This window comes from Gobius niger (assembly GCF_951799975.1).
Source record: "Gobius niger genome assembly, chromosome: 9".
NCBI classification, from domain to species: Eukaryota; Metazoa; Chordata; class Actinopteri; order Gobiiformes; family Gobiidae; genus Gobius; species Gobius niger.
This window is the reverse complement of record NC_136860.1, coordinates 8,678,999-8,693,693: the sequence shown is the minus strand read 5'-3', so window position 1 is coordinate 8,693,693 and position 14,695 is coordinate 8,678,999. Positions and strand designations below refer to the sequence as shown.

The 14,695-nt window shown below is 44.7% G+C and overlaps 1 protein-coding gene across 1 annotated transcript in view; it reads right to left on the bottom strand.

Annotated features, from left to right (window-relative positions):
• LOC306968272 (matrix-remodeling-associated protein 5-like) overlaps nt 1-14,695 on the bottom strand; it is a gene marked incomplete at both ends in the record, with an annotated part of 72,774 nt that overhangs the window by 25,388 nt on the left and 32,691 nt on the right. Inside the window, 5 exons of the mRNA XM_079563614.1 lie at nt 3,378-3,519; nt 10,687-10,849; nt 10,995-11,132; nt 11,232-11,284; nt 12,295-14,129. Of these exons, the coding sequence (XP_079419740.1) occupies nt 3,378-3,519; nt 10,687-10,849; nt 10,995-11,132; nt 11,232-11,284; nt 12,295-14,129 (2,331 nt within the window). The remainder of the gene's footprint in view (nt 1-3,377; nt 3,520-10,686; nt 10,850-10,994; nt 11,133-11,231; nt 11,285-12,294; nt 14,130-14,695) is intronic.

Genomic DNA, 14,695 nt, shown 5'->3' with positions numbered 1-14,695 from the left:
AATGGTATGACATGGACAGGATTTCTAGGCACAGCCAGGGGTCAGAGGGCATCCTGTTTGGGAGCTTCAGGATCTCATCTCTGCTGTTTGCGGATGATGTTGTTCTGTTGGCTTCAGCAAACCAGGACCTTCAGCTGCTCTGGGGCGGTTTGCAGCCGAGTGTGTAGCGCCCGGGATGAGGATCAGCATCTCGAAATCTGAGGCCATGGTTCTCCACCGGAAAAAGGTGGCTTCCCCTCTACAGGTCGGTGGGGAGTCCTTGCCTCAAGTGGAGGAGTTTAAGTATCTCGGGGTCTTGTTCACGAGTGAGGGGCGGATGGAGCGTGAGATCGACAGACGAATCGGTGCGGCGTCAGCAGTGATGCGGTCGCTGTATCGGTCTGTCGTGGTGAAGAGGGAGCTGAGTCGGAGGCAAAGCTCTCGATTTACCGATTGATCTACGTTCCCACCCTCACCTATGGTCATGAGATTTGGGTCCTGACCGAAAGGACAAGATCGCGAATACAAGCGGCCAAAATGAGTTTCCTTCGCAGGGTGGCTGGGCGCACCCTCCGAGATCGGGTGAGGAGCTCAGTTACCCGGGAGGAGCTCGGAGTAGAGTCGCTGCTCCTTCACATCGAAAGGAGCAGCTGAGGTGGCTCGGGCATCTGTTCCGGATGCCTCCTGGTTGCCTCCCTCGGGAGGTGTTCCAGGCATGTCCTAATGGGACAAGGCCTCGTGGAAGGCCCAGGACACGGTGGTGGGACTATGTCTCCGAGCTGGCCTGGTGTCGCCTCGGGGTCCCCCCAGAACAGCTGGAGGAGGTGTGTGTGGATCGGGAAGTCTGGGCATCTCTGCAGAGACTGCTGCCCCCGCGACCCGGCCCCGGATAAAGCGGAAGAAAATGGATGGATGGCATTTAAGGCCTTGATTTTGGACGATTCATTGAATGACTTAAAGAGACTAGATGCAAGTTAGCCATTTTACACTCACTACTGCCACCTCAGGTCATACGTGTAACTGCACCTTCTATATTAAGCTCATGCATGACGGCACTTCAGACCCAAATTAACACCTTTTTGAGTGACAGTGCAGGATATTAGAGGCAGTTGTGGTGAACAGGTCTGAGCTCATTCTACACATTAGGACATGGAGGAACATGTAGGGGGAGGACAATACATAATTTTGGCATTTTTAAACTCTGTATAGTCCCTTTAATGTTTTTTAATTCCCTGCGGAAACCCTGACATACAACAACACCTATTTCCAGTCTTTCCTTATTTCTTATTGAGCTGATATATTGTTTTTAGCAGAAAAAATTAGCAACTTTTCATCACAACTTTTGGAATAATGGCTCGCAAAATCAGGCATTTCAACAATAATCACACAGAAATGCCCGTGAAATCCTGGAGGGAACGACTTTAGGTTCCAAACACAAAAGGCCTCTCCCAAACACGTCTCTTTCTTTCTCTCCAAATGGCAGCTCATGAAGCGAAGTCTGCAGCTCTCCGCTCTGTCCCGTGCTTACCGGGAGGACAGAGAAGGGCCATTGTGCAGGTTCCGTGGCCTTAATGGGTTCGTTCATCATCGTGGGCATTCTCTCTCACAGACACAGGGCCTGACGGGGCTGAGGCTGAGGAAACTTCTGGCAGCAGAACAGTCCACAGCAGTGACCCGCACTCTCCTGAGCGCACAGATGGATTTAGGTGTGTCATGAGAACAAGGCCAGTCTTTCACGGTGAGCGCGATGACTCAATAACGTCCAACTGCAGCGTTCGCAACAGGGATTCGTATCAAGGACTCCTTCGCTACGCTGCGAAGTCGCAAAGCCAAAGTGTCCGACTCCGTCCAAAACAGCTGCATCGCTAACAAGAGGAGGCAACGTGTCCAGGAGAAGGTGCACAGGGAGGAAGGATACATTCAGAGATATCTATTTGAAACTTTTGCTGCAGACCAGGGGTTCTCAAGCTTTGAATCAAAAGGTCAGAAGAAAAAATGACAGAAGTCGAACGTCCGCATTTAAATAGTAAAAATGTAAAATGCACTTGTAAATATAATCATAAGAGTGCATTTTAACATGGGCAAAAAAGACATAATAGTGGATTTTTTTGTACATATAAAAATATAAAGACATTCTTGCCAATTTAAAAGTTTTACCCAAACTAAGCCTCTTGCTGAGCTTTATGTCAGTAAAGCAGGATTATTTGCCCATTTCTTGTTTTACATCACCAATGTTTCAAAAGAGAGCTATTCATTTTCCATGCCGTCAACACCAGGACAAATAGTTTATCAACAGTTAGAGCTCTATGATCTGTCCAGGGCGTCGAAAGAATATCCATTTGAATACTATCTCTATTCAATGATTTTGACTCAAGTCAATAATCTCGACTGGATCTAGAGAGCTTATTATTAGCACCATTCCAACAGCCGCTTCATTTGCTGCCCCTACAGGCCAAAGCTGCAACTGCACTTATGGGAATGCAGCAAAAGCTCTGCTAACTTCTCTGGCAATCAAATTCACAGCACAGAGGCACCACCGGAGTGTGAGGAAAACATGTATTGCAAGTTCTGTCATTTTATGCCTAAATATGTTGTCTCTAAAAGATATTATATATATAATCATATCAATATTTATGGTTTTATTATATCAACATACAGATTTTGGATCTTGTTTTGTTACAGAAGAAATTATTTATGAGTGAAAATTTCTGTGAAAATTCAAATTTGTCCTGTTTTTTTTGCGGTCCAAAGCTCTATACAACAGGCAGGAATTGGATATTAAATAATCCATCTGAAGGAACTCTTGTTAAGTCCAAGCCTGTGATGTTTGGAGTCTGCAGGATCTACTTAAGTGGAGAAAAGTGGAATGAAAACCTCATTTGGAGAAAACGGCCTAAAGTTTAGTCACTTGTTGCCCTGTGTATATTTCTCCTGTCTTTAGCTGCTGCTGTCTCCCACAAAGGAAACAACTATATGTGGATCACATCATTGGTCGCCTTTCATGCTACACGCGGATACTAAACATGTCAGTACTTGAATGAATAAGCGTGGGCGCCATGTTGCAGTTACTTTTAGAAAAAGACACATCTCTGTCCATCCACAAAATTCCCTTCTTCGTACAGATCTGAAAAAGTGATGTTGACCAGGTCTTCTCTCAGAGCCCGAAGCTAAATTTCGCAAAGTGGCCCGACTGTACCAACGCCAGGGCGAATCGAGCAGTGCAGCAGTGGAACATCATGACCTCATGTTCTCTGTGAGCCGCCCGCTCAGTCTGCTCCCGTTTACAAGGACAATTTACACCTCATTATTTTGTCTACAGACTCAGTGGCCAAAGCTAAATGTCCAGCCTCAGCTAACACACCACAGAGTCCCCCAATGAAAGAAGTGTTCCCCGTTACCTGTAGAGACTTTGGTCCAGGTGATGGTGGGGCGGGGCTCCCCCTGGGCCTCACAGTGCAGCCAGGCGGTGCTCTCCGCGGGGAGCGAGAGTGTCCGGATGTGGGGGTCCGAGATGGTGGGCCGTGAGCGAGGGACAGGGATCTGACAACACAATCCAGCAACACAAAGACACGTTAGGTGTGCCATATTCCATGAGTCTCCAACACGTTCAAATCAAATATTGGTTTTGCTGAGAACAATTGCAATTTATTCACAATTACAAAATAACCCTCCTTTAAACAAGGATTTTGGAAAATAGTGGGTCATTTTCCTTACAGTGTGTTTGGTTATGTTTAAAGGGTATTTTACAATATCAGCAATCGGCCGATCTAATGCAGACAAAAGGCTGATATCTGCGGAACTGAAAGTGATAGAGACCTCCTGTTTTATACAAGAGCTCTGTCTCTTGGTGACTTTAAAATAGGCATTAAAATGCTATTTTACAAAAAATTGCTATATGATGTCTCAGTGGCCCACGGGCCTGAACATAAAACTTAAGGGCTTCAGTCAGATTCAGTCTCACCATATGAAGCCGATACCTTTAAGTGTATTGTCAGTAAATTGTTGTTGTAAAAAGTTAAGCTGGAATAGGCTAAATGGCACGAGCTCCACCTTTCACTAGAACCAGGTTGACTCGTCTCCAAAGCTGTGCATTTATAATGCATGAATCCAAATGCGCGCGGCTAATTAGCATAATTAATTTGGCGAATATAGTGTTCACAACCTGTGGCTTTTGTCTCTGTATTGACCTGATGGCTCAATTATAATAAACATGAGGAAAGAGAAACTTTAGAGGTTAAAACGAGGAGAGAAGGAGCTCTGTCTCTGACTCTGCACCATCCTCACAGGCAGAGGCAGGACTCACCTCACCTCCTGTTTAACTGTCATTTATGACAAGAAAGTTTCCTCTCAGGTCCGCTTGAACAGGCTAGTGTTAAATAAAAGCACATTAGAGCGAGGCCAGACTAATATCTGTCATAGCTCTGTGTCATTACATTACAGAGTCCACCTCATCAAAGTCACTGCTGAGCTGAAGCGCGCGGTGCTGAACACCGGTGTGTGCTGAACCATTTGGCACATTTTTAAAGGGGTGTCAGGGCCCTGAGATATTATCAATCATTATTGTTTGTGCACAATTCTGTGTAGCAACCATTGTATTTCAGCCTGATTGTTCAGTTCTTACAGCATCAATTATGAGGAAACTTAGAAAGTACAATACAGAACGCTTTTTGCAGCACTTTTGAGGGCCCTTACCCTGCTCTGGGCCCTGGGTACTCAGTACCCTTTACCCCCCCAGTCCGACGCCCCTGCCTCCAACGTCCTCGACCTCAGGGGAACTGAGGAACATTGTGGTGCAAATCGGTCACAACTTTGTTGCAGACTTTTGTCTATCATTTCTGAACTATAAGACACCACAGAGACTTAGGGCGTTTTCACACAGGCTCGAGTTCGGTCCATCTAAAGTGGCCCTCGACCCGATAGCAGCACTTTTGGGTCAGTGTGAACTCAATCGCAGTATTTTGTGTATCAGAGCGGGTGTGATGTGAATGCGGCTGAACTACTCTCGCTTTCATGCCTCTTTTTTGCGCGAAGAAAGAATGAATATACGCGCTGTGTGAGGACGTTTGGAAGGCTGCTCTGATGAGGCAAAATGGACCAATTTTAAACCATGGCTTTATATCAGGCTGTGTCTCTTCTGCCGCTCTCTCCTGTTCTGCTGCAGTGAAACTTTCCTCTCCACGATTAAGTGCAGTTCTCCTCGCTTCACCTATCAGCCTCCCTGTATTAACCACAAGAGAGGGAGGAGTGACCATAGAGTAACATCAGGAAGTGTGCACGTACGTCTTATGGACTGAAGTAACTTTGACGCAAATACAGTTGGAACTAGGGCGGTCTCGGGTCGACCGACTCGGCGCTCCAACATGTGTGAAAAACGACCTAACTCAGCCCTATGCCTCTAATGAAGCGCCCCCTGCTGTCACAGTTCAACACTGACACATTTTACAGTTTAGCGACATCACACACAGGACTATAGACCAGACATTTGGAAAAATCAGCCAATAAAAATCCCCCAAAATTTTCATCGGCCTATAGATAAAACCCACATCGGTCGACTTCGGTCTTTTAGTTTGTTTCTGTTTTTTGTTGGAAGAAAGATTAAATTGACAGAGAACATTTTGGGCATCTCGGCCCGGAAGAAAATGGATGGATGGACATTTTAAACTTAGCTGCAAATATGGACGGCTGAACTAATACAAGAATCACACAGACTTCAGCAGTGTTATTTTGACAACATATTTTATTTTAGTCTTAGTCTTATGACTAAAATGTAATTTAATTTTAGTCGAGATTTAGTAAAAAAAAAAAAGTTTCCATTTTAGTCTAGTTTTAGAAAAAATTACAAAAATTGCATGTCAATCTAAATTTAAGACTAATTTAGTCGACTTATATGTTTAATATTCATTATAATCATATTTAATCGTGGTCCTCGACTTCATGGAGCTGCTCCACATGAACAAAGCTCAGAGCTGTTCATTTGGCAGTGAATTTACATGATCTGAGGCTCTTTCAGACGGTCAACAGAAGTTTGGATGATTTTAGTCTCTCCTTTTCATTTTTATTTAGTCTTATTTTAGTCGACTAAAATATCTGGACATTTTAGTCATAGTTTTAGTCTCATGAGAAACTTTTAATTTAGTTTTAGTCCTATTTTAGTCGTCAAAAATAACACTTTGACTAAAATTAAGACTAAATATTTTAGTGGACAAAATTAACACTGGGCTTCAGGACATGTTTGTGTATTTATATGTTATTCTACTGATTGGGTGAAATGTTGCGCGGTGTAGCTTTAAGTTTGCTGCTTGGAGTGAAAAGTTTGCGACCCTGGACTTTAAAGTACAGAGTTAGCAGCTTCTACAGAGGGTCTCCATGGAGACAGAGTATCGTTGTCTGCAGAGGTCACTGTATTCCTTCAACCTTCGCAGTCTTTGCGACGTGCCAGTACTTTGTTGCCCTGTAATAAACATGTTTAGCCCCTGGGGTTCCCTCGGATGTTTCGGGTTACCACTGTGACTAATCAGCAGTAAGTGTTATTAAGTTCTGAACCAAAAAGCAAAGGAAATGCGGTGCTTGAAAGAGACGTTTTTAGTGGAGCTGATATAATTAGGCGCCGGCGTAGTTCCCTGAGCATCCGCGCAGACTAACACTTGTTAATGATTCATTTGTTAGGAGCACAGCGGTGCGCTCCACAGAGCTCTGGCAGCGCTGCACCCAGAATTAATTAAGAATTGATCATTTCAAATCCCTCTGGAGTGGGCTCTCCGAAGACACGGCGCTGATGAAACATATGCTTTACAGCTCAGGCCAAGGACGCACGGCGGTTTAAGAAGCATTTCTTTGGTTTGGCCAAAGGGTAACAGAGAGTGAGGCTATAACATTAAACACTGAATCTGCAACCAGAACAGTGGTGGTTAGCATTAGTACAGCTACAAGAAGCAAAGCGGGACTGAGAGAGCCGCAAGTTATAGTTTTATTGTGATGGAGTTTAACAGTAACGGCCATTTTCAACCCTGTTCACGGTACAAGTACAATTCCTAATAATTGAGTTAGAAAACAGTTTGTGAACCACGTAAAAGTGGAGAATGAATGGAAACTTGCTGTTTTGCTCATGTCGGGATGATATTTGGGTATTTTACAATATCGGATATCGGCCGATATCAGGGTGCGAAAAGGCAAATATCTCCGGAACTGAAACTGATAGACTTTCTGTTTTTTACATTGGAAGCAGCTCAGTCAGTGTCTTAGAATAAACACCTATTGTATATATTTTATGTTGCAGACTTTTGTTTATAATTTTGGGACCAAGAGATATAGGGCCAGATCTTGTGCCTGATGCACAGGGTGTGCAGGCGGATGCACTATGTGGCTCGGCCACTTGTGAGAGGAGGAGCCGGCTCTGATGGAGCACCACTGACATTTCCTCGTTCACATCGCACTACCTCGTCTTCTTCAGCCTGACAGGCTCTCACAGGTCAAACTAAAGTCTTTATTTACCCCATCGTGAGCTCAACGAGAAAGAGCTACAGCCTCCGCTGTGGCGTGGATCGGCCCTCGCTTGGCCGTAAACACAAAACAAATGCACATGTTTCTCAACCCTCTCCGCGGAGTCCATCTGGTTGGAGGAAACAGAGGTTCCCACTGAAGTGTGCTCTGTCTGGAGTTGTAAGATCACAAAGTGCGCTCCTACTGAGACAATGCTATTGCTCATGAAATATTTACTCAAAGTATCACTTACTTTGTCCTTAATAATAATATTAAATATAATTCTGAATAGCCCACATTTATATAATTGTCATTGACATAGTCAGTGCTTATGAGGTAAGTTCTATCTTTATCCCAAACATATCCAAAAATAAGCCTCCTTATAGGTTCTAAAAGGTCCCAACTGAGCTGCAAACGATAGTTGAAAAGCAGCACAGGCTCCCCTTCATCTCTGTGGAGCAGAGACATGTGGATGCAGACGGAGGTGAGGTGTGATCATCAGAGCGTGTAGCAGCGAGCGACCAGCGCTGCGGCTAACGCAATGCTAACAGAGAACAAAGCAACAGACCTTTGTCCACATTACAAACGCAGATACTTTCACTTTACATCCACAATCTACTGCACACCTTAACTAGACTGAGAAGTAAACGAAAGCAGATAATACAGAGCACGTCGCTAAAACTGCAAATGCAATAAATCGTTCAGCCCCAACAGTGTGAAACACGCGACATAAATGCGACACATATTTTTGGAAAGTTAGGACTGAATTTGGACAAATGGAAGTGTAGGGCCTTAAGTCATCCAGGTACATTTATAAAACAGGGCCATTTTTGATGAAGCAACTTGCCTGTGTTGATAAAAATGCAAATCTAATCGCAATTGCTACTTGGTCAGAAAAATAAATAATTCAACAAAAGCTATTAGACACTTTCCCTCATCATTATCCTCACCAAAGACAGTGCCGGGCACGCGCAGATACAGTAAGAGTGCTTTTACATAATGCTTCTCTCAGGGTTAGCGGCAGGTCATGAAAACACTGATCAAAGAGCATTCAGAGATATTGTGCGTTCTGTTTAGCTTCAGCCCAGGGCCTTTTCTGTGTGAGGAAAAGAAACTTCAGCTTCCACATAAAAATGCTAATCGACATAAGTGTGGGTATAAATAATTGATTTTATGAATAATGGAAGAGCGGGAGATTTTGGTGCAAAAGTACAAGTGAAAACCATCCCCAGAGTGTTATCCTTAGTGTGAGTGTAGAACTGTAAAAATCATTCCATATTTGGAGTAGCAGGGAAGCAGGAAGTATGTTTGTGTATGCTCTCAGTTGTCCAGGAATCTACCATTACAATAGAGGTTTTTCAGATATGGTTGACTGAATCGGTTGGTACTTTAATTAGATTAAATAAGGTGATGAAACTAAATACTATGTGAATATTAATCTGACTTTGTACTTTGTTCTACTTTTAATGGTGCTACTATAGAGGGTATTTTCTTAAAAACCTTATTCAACCAGGAATGTCCTTCAGACATTTCCGAATCTCATTTTCAGGGGAGTCCTGGCCCCAGAGGAACACCTATTGTACATGTTTTTAGTTGTAGGAGAAAACAGGAGCAAGCAGAGGAAACTTAATCAGACACGTGGAGAACATGCCAACATCCACACACAAAAGCCCGGCCCGGGAATCGAAGGGTTGGTCACAATACAACCTTAGGACAAACAGGATCGGGACATGGCTCCCCTGACCTTTGCCCTTTGCTTTGGTGTTGACATGTTGGTGTGAAAAACCTGGTTTTGTTTCATTCCTACATGTTTGCGGAGGCAGGTGGTACTCGATTACATTTATCCAAGTACAGGTACTTCAGTCACTTTTTAAACACACTTCTTAGAGTAGTTCTATCAAACTGTACTTTTTACTTGTACTTGAGTGAAAATAATTGTTACTTTTTCCACTGTGAGTAAATATTTAAGCTTCATTTTGATCTGTAAAATAGACGCAGTTCATCTCGTGCTCCTTGTGCTTTAGAATGATTTAGTTTTCTGTAATTTGTTGGAATTTTCTTGCAAATGTTGCGAATTCCACATGATTTTATGTTTTGTTTCACACAATTTAAAATCAGACTTTTTCGCTCAAAGCACTTTTTTACTTTTACTTGAGTAAGTATTTTGGTCACTACTTTTTACTTAGTTATTATTATTTTGCTTAGTAGTTATTACAAAGTGACGTTACTCTTACTTGAGCAAATATATTGGCTACTCCGCCCACATCTGCATGTTTGTGTAATCTGGCATAGTCAGGTTTTCGCGATAAATGTCATTGTCAGTTCACAAACTAGGAACTTGCTACATGACACGTAAAGTAGTGATAAAAACAATATAAGATAAAGCTATAGAGGCATGCAATGAAATAAAGATAAAACAGGTAAACATGTTGCTAAATGAATATAAAAAGTATACATGTACTGACGAAACAACAATTTTGCACACCCAACAAGTAGCGAATGATTGGAATAACCACGTAGTGCAAATACACCAATGATGGGATGCTCCTTTCACTGTATTCAGTCACTTCACTATATTGCAACTAGAACAGTCGTGGTTAGCATTAGAAATGTTACAATTAGCAAAGTGTGACTTACGAGAGCCGCAAGTTGCAGATTTATTGTGATTGAGTTCAACCGTGACCGCCATTTTGAAACCTTACCGAAGTACAATCCCTAAATATTTCTTCCATTGATTTTTTGCTAGAAAACAGTTTGTGAACCACGTAAAAGTAGAGAATGAATGGAGACTTGCCGCCCGTTTCGCTCATGCCAGGAGGATGTTTGGGTATTTTACCATCGGCCGAAATCATGTTGCTAAAAGGAGGATATCGCTGGAGCAGATATTCAGTACACTATATTCAGTCTGATCTTTTACTTAGCATCTCTTGCTATTTGAATTTAGAAAGTCGCACTGACATTTCATACGTTTTTTATGTTTTTCACTGTAGTCCCAGAAGGGGCCCTTTTGTACATGTTTTTAAGTTTACCCAGAGGAAACCTACACCGACATTTCCTTCATGGGCTTTTGTAAGAAACTATAATTACTATATTATAATTTTACTCATTTTCCAGGTATTTAACAAAACATTTCTAAGCCAATATTACCAAAAACACTAATAAATGACCCAGAATGCTACTATAAACAATAAATTAGCATTAGCAAGGACACCAGCAAACTGAACTCACCCTGGGGGAGGGTGGGAGCGGCGCGGGGGGAGCCAAGTGCGTCCTGCTGCCTTGAGAATCGGGAATCGCGTTTGCAGATCCTGGTTTCCTCCAGTCGATATGGGGTCGGCTCTGCCCAGGGGTCCCGGGAACGGCTCTCTGCCTGGGGTCCACACTTGGAATCCTGGGCCATCCCCTGGTACTTGAAGTCATCGTAGTAGCGGGTGCAGTCGCCGGGTTTGCCTTAGAAGTTTTTGTCGAAATCACTTTAGCAGTTGTAGTACCAGCAGCGGTTGTAGTAGCTCTCGTTTTGTCGGCAAATACTTTACTGGCTAAGGGAGTAGTCGTTGAGGGTGGACTCGAAGTAGAAGTTGTTGTAGTCGAGGGAGTAGTTGTTAAGGGTGGACTGGAAGTAGAAGTCGTTGAAGTTGTAGTAGTCACTGGAGTAGTCGTAGAAGTAGTAGTCGCTGGAGTAGAAGTCGTTGTACTAGTAGCAAGTGGTGTAGTAGCTGTAGTAGTAGTTGTAGTACTGGTAGCTAGTTCAGTAGTGGACGTAGTAGCTCTACGTGTAGAACTTGAAGTTGTAGTAATCGCTGGAGCAGTCGTAGAAGTCGCGGTACTGGTAGCGAGTTCAGGAGGGGAAGCAGTAGTTGTACTAGTAGCAAGTGTTGAAGGAGGTAGAGTTGTAGTAGTAGTTTTGGTACTGGGAGGAAGCAAAATAGTAGTCGTTGTAGTTCTAGTTACACGTGGGATTGCAGTCGTAGTACTAATAGAAAGTGGAGAAGCCGTAGTACTAGAAGCAAGTGAAGGAACATAATCAACCGTACTCGGAGTAACCACTATTTCACTCAAAGTAGTTGAAGTAGCAGTTGACGGAGCTCCATGGGCAGTACTCGGAAAAGTACTTTCCGCAGCGCCAGACGGGATAAATATTTCAGCCTCAGCCACCGCGGCTTTTGTTGTCACAGGACTAATTAATGCGACATTCAGAAGTGCGTCTATGCTAGCCACCTCACTAGCACTTGTACCGCTCCCAGCTAAACTCTCGGCGCGCGCCCCCGCGGGAGTGCCGGCAGTTATTTTTGCACTCGGAGTATCTGCTGCCGAGGAGACAGCGACGCTGCCAGGAGGAGGAGAAGGCGGGATAGGCAAGCCAAACAAATTCCTTTCCGTGTCCTCGCCGTGCTCGCCCGAGGCTCTGTTATCGGCGTATTTCCCCCCGGGCCCGCTTGGTGTCCTTGTATCCAGAGTGCGCCGAGCGGTTGACATTGACGGGAAAGACGAAGTAGGAACTGGGCTAGAAACTTTACTTGAAGCAAAAGCAGAAGTTCTGTAGCGGTGGGTGGGAGCGGTAGTGGTTGGCAATGCTACTTTTTTAGTATGCGTGGTTGTGGAGGTCGTCAAAAGCCGCCCCCGTGTCCGGTTAAAGAAGCGTCGTCGTTGGCCAATACGTCTCCGAGTGTTCCAAGGATTTGCAGGACGAGAGCTTGGTTTTTCTATATTGTCTGCTGCTTTTTGTGCATTTTGTTTGGGGGTTGATAGTGTTTTGGACGTTGTCGTTACGTCTTGAGTTCTTGTAGAAGTCGTTGTTGTCATTGAAGTACGGATTTGTTCAGTGGTGGTCGATACGTGCGCGAATGTGGTGAGTTTTTCCTGTGCTTCGTAAGCTGTAGTTGGGTGGGAGCTAGTAGTGGTTTCACTAACAGAGGAACTTTGGCTCTTTTGGCCAGTTTCCTCGCTTGTTTGAGATTTAGTCAGCGTATTGTCGGGGTAAACAGGCAGGGGACTTTCTTCTAACAAATTAGTGCCATCTCCAGATGACGTTTCCACATCCTGGCTAACTTTGCCTGCACTTTTCTCTGTTGGTTCAGCTGGTTGGCTACCATTTCCTGCAATAGCCTTTTCGCGTATTTTCGCCAATAGATCGGCCCACTTTTTGGGGTCAATCTGTTGCCGGCTGGTGACCCTGTGCCTGCTCCCCACTCCATTCCCCCTTTCAGCGGGTGGATTATGTCTCCCAGGCCCTCTCCTCCTTTGATTGTTTTGCCTGTTCAAGATTGGCCGTCTATTTCTGAGCGCATTCCCTTCCTCCTCCGCTCCGTCTCCTGATCCCTCGTCGAGACTTAACAGCGGCGCTCGTATCTTGGTTGACCTGCCTGCCGCGAACTGTGGCCTCCTGGGAAATGCCGTCTTGAGTGGCGGTGTTTGCCGCGGCTTTAGCTCTAGCTGGGTTGATAGCGAGTCTCCACCGTATTGGTTTACCACAATGCATTGGTAATGACCAGCGTCCCTTAGGGAAGGTCTGGAAAGGGTCAGACTCCCATTAGCTTCGAATGCAATGCCACCAGAAAGCACTGGATCTTGGCGGACTAGCTTTCCATTTGGTAAAAGCCAACTTGTAGAGGGTGGAGGTGATCCGGAAGCATTGCAAGATAGGCTGACTGATTGCCCAATAATTCCATTAATTTCTATTTGCTCTCTTGTCGTTGATGCAGCAGATTCTATCACAACTAAATACAAGGGCAAGATGTCAGTATCTTTTCCACTCGAGGCTTTGCAGTAGTACAAACCAGCATCAGAGAGCTCAAGTTTTTCTAAAGCCAACCCAGAGGACAATACTTTCCCCCTTCTATCTGAGCTTCCAGAAGATGAAATTGTTTTAGATCCATCTGGGAATATCCACTCAACTTTGTGCTCACCAGAACTAACAATCGGGCAGGGAAGCTCTATTGAACTCCCGACTAGACCCGACAGGCCTGTAACGGTGCGATTCGTCGAAATGAGCACCCATGGGCGACTGCCTGCAGGCTGTGAAGCTTGATCAGAGTGCGCGGACACTCTTGTCGACAACATGAGGCGGATTGCCTTTCTGTTGGACATGGCGCGGTTGAGCTGAATGCTAATCGCGGGCTGTAGCAGCCACTGCGGCGAGGCCCTGACGGAGGCTTTGACCGCCGTGTGATAGTAGCCCTCTGTTTCGTCGGCTTGCCTGTAGCGGTACGCGAGGTGTGGGGCTTTGCTTAGCATGAGTCCCCTTTCAAGCTGCGCTGCTGTTTCGCTGTAGTACGCCATGATCCTCCACAGTTTTTCATAGTCTTGCCTTTCCGCGTAGCACTCCAGGGAGAGGGAGAGCGCGAGAGACAGAGGAGAGGATGAAGGGAAAGTCTCAAGCTCTGATGCTATGTCCGGGGAGTTTTCCGAGTCTGTGATGTTGCAATTGACGTCCACACTAAAGCCTTGCTGGTCGGACAGAGAAAGAGAGACGGACCCGAAGGGTTCGGTGAAAGAGCGGCGCGGCTGGATGTCAGGGAGATCGGGGAGTTCCGAAGGCGGGTTTCGACCGGGAGCAGAGATCAGAGGAGGGGAGCAGGGGAGGCTGGGCTGGTCTAGAAGCCCCTGGCCTTTGAGGGAGAGAGGGGAGGCACACATGGGGCACTGGGGACCTCCTGGGCACTTCATTATACCTGTGAACACAAGCACAGATGGTAGTTAGTTATCAGCACCATTTGACATGTTCGGATTTTCAATGAATTCAAATCTAAATGGATCCTTCTACATAAGTTATCCATCCAGCATTAAAACCTGTCATATGCACTTAAAATGTTTAAGGCGAAACACTGCAGGTGAATAGGGAATAAACTTGTAGATTACCGATATTGATATGAGAAAAAGCTAAAAAAAAATCTGTCTGGGAATCGTATTAAAAATACATCTGAACAGCTTTAAAAAAAATCTTGTCTCCTTTTCTTTCTTTAGCTGCTGCTGTCCCGCAAGAAGGAAATGACCATATTTGGATTTCAGTGTCACCTCGGTCGCCATTCCTTCTACAGGCAGCAGTGTGTGTATCAGTAAATAATGAAGCATCTCCCTTACGAGCATGCACTATGGGTGTGCCGCAGGGCTCTATATTAGGGCCCTTGCTGTTTTCTCGATATATTGATGATTTTCCATCTGTATGTATTAATGCTAAAATGATCATTTACGCTGATGACACTGTGGTGTATATTTATGGTAAAACTGTTAAGGATGT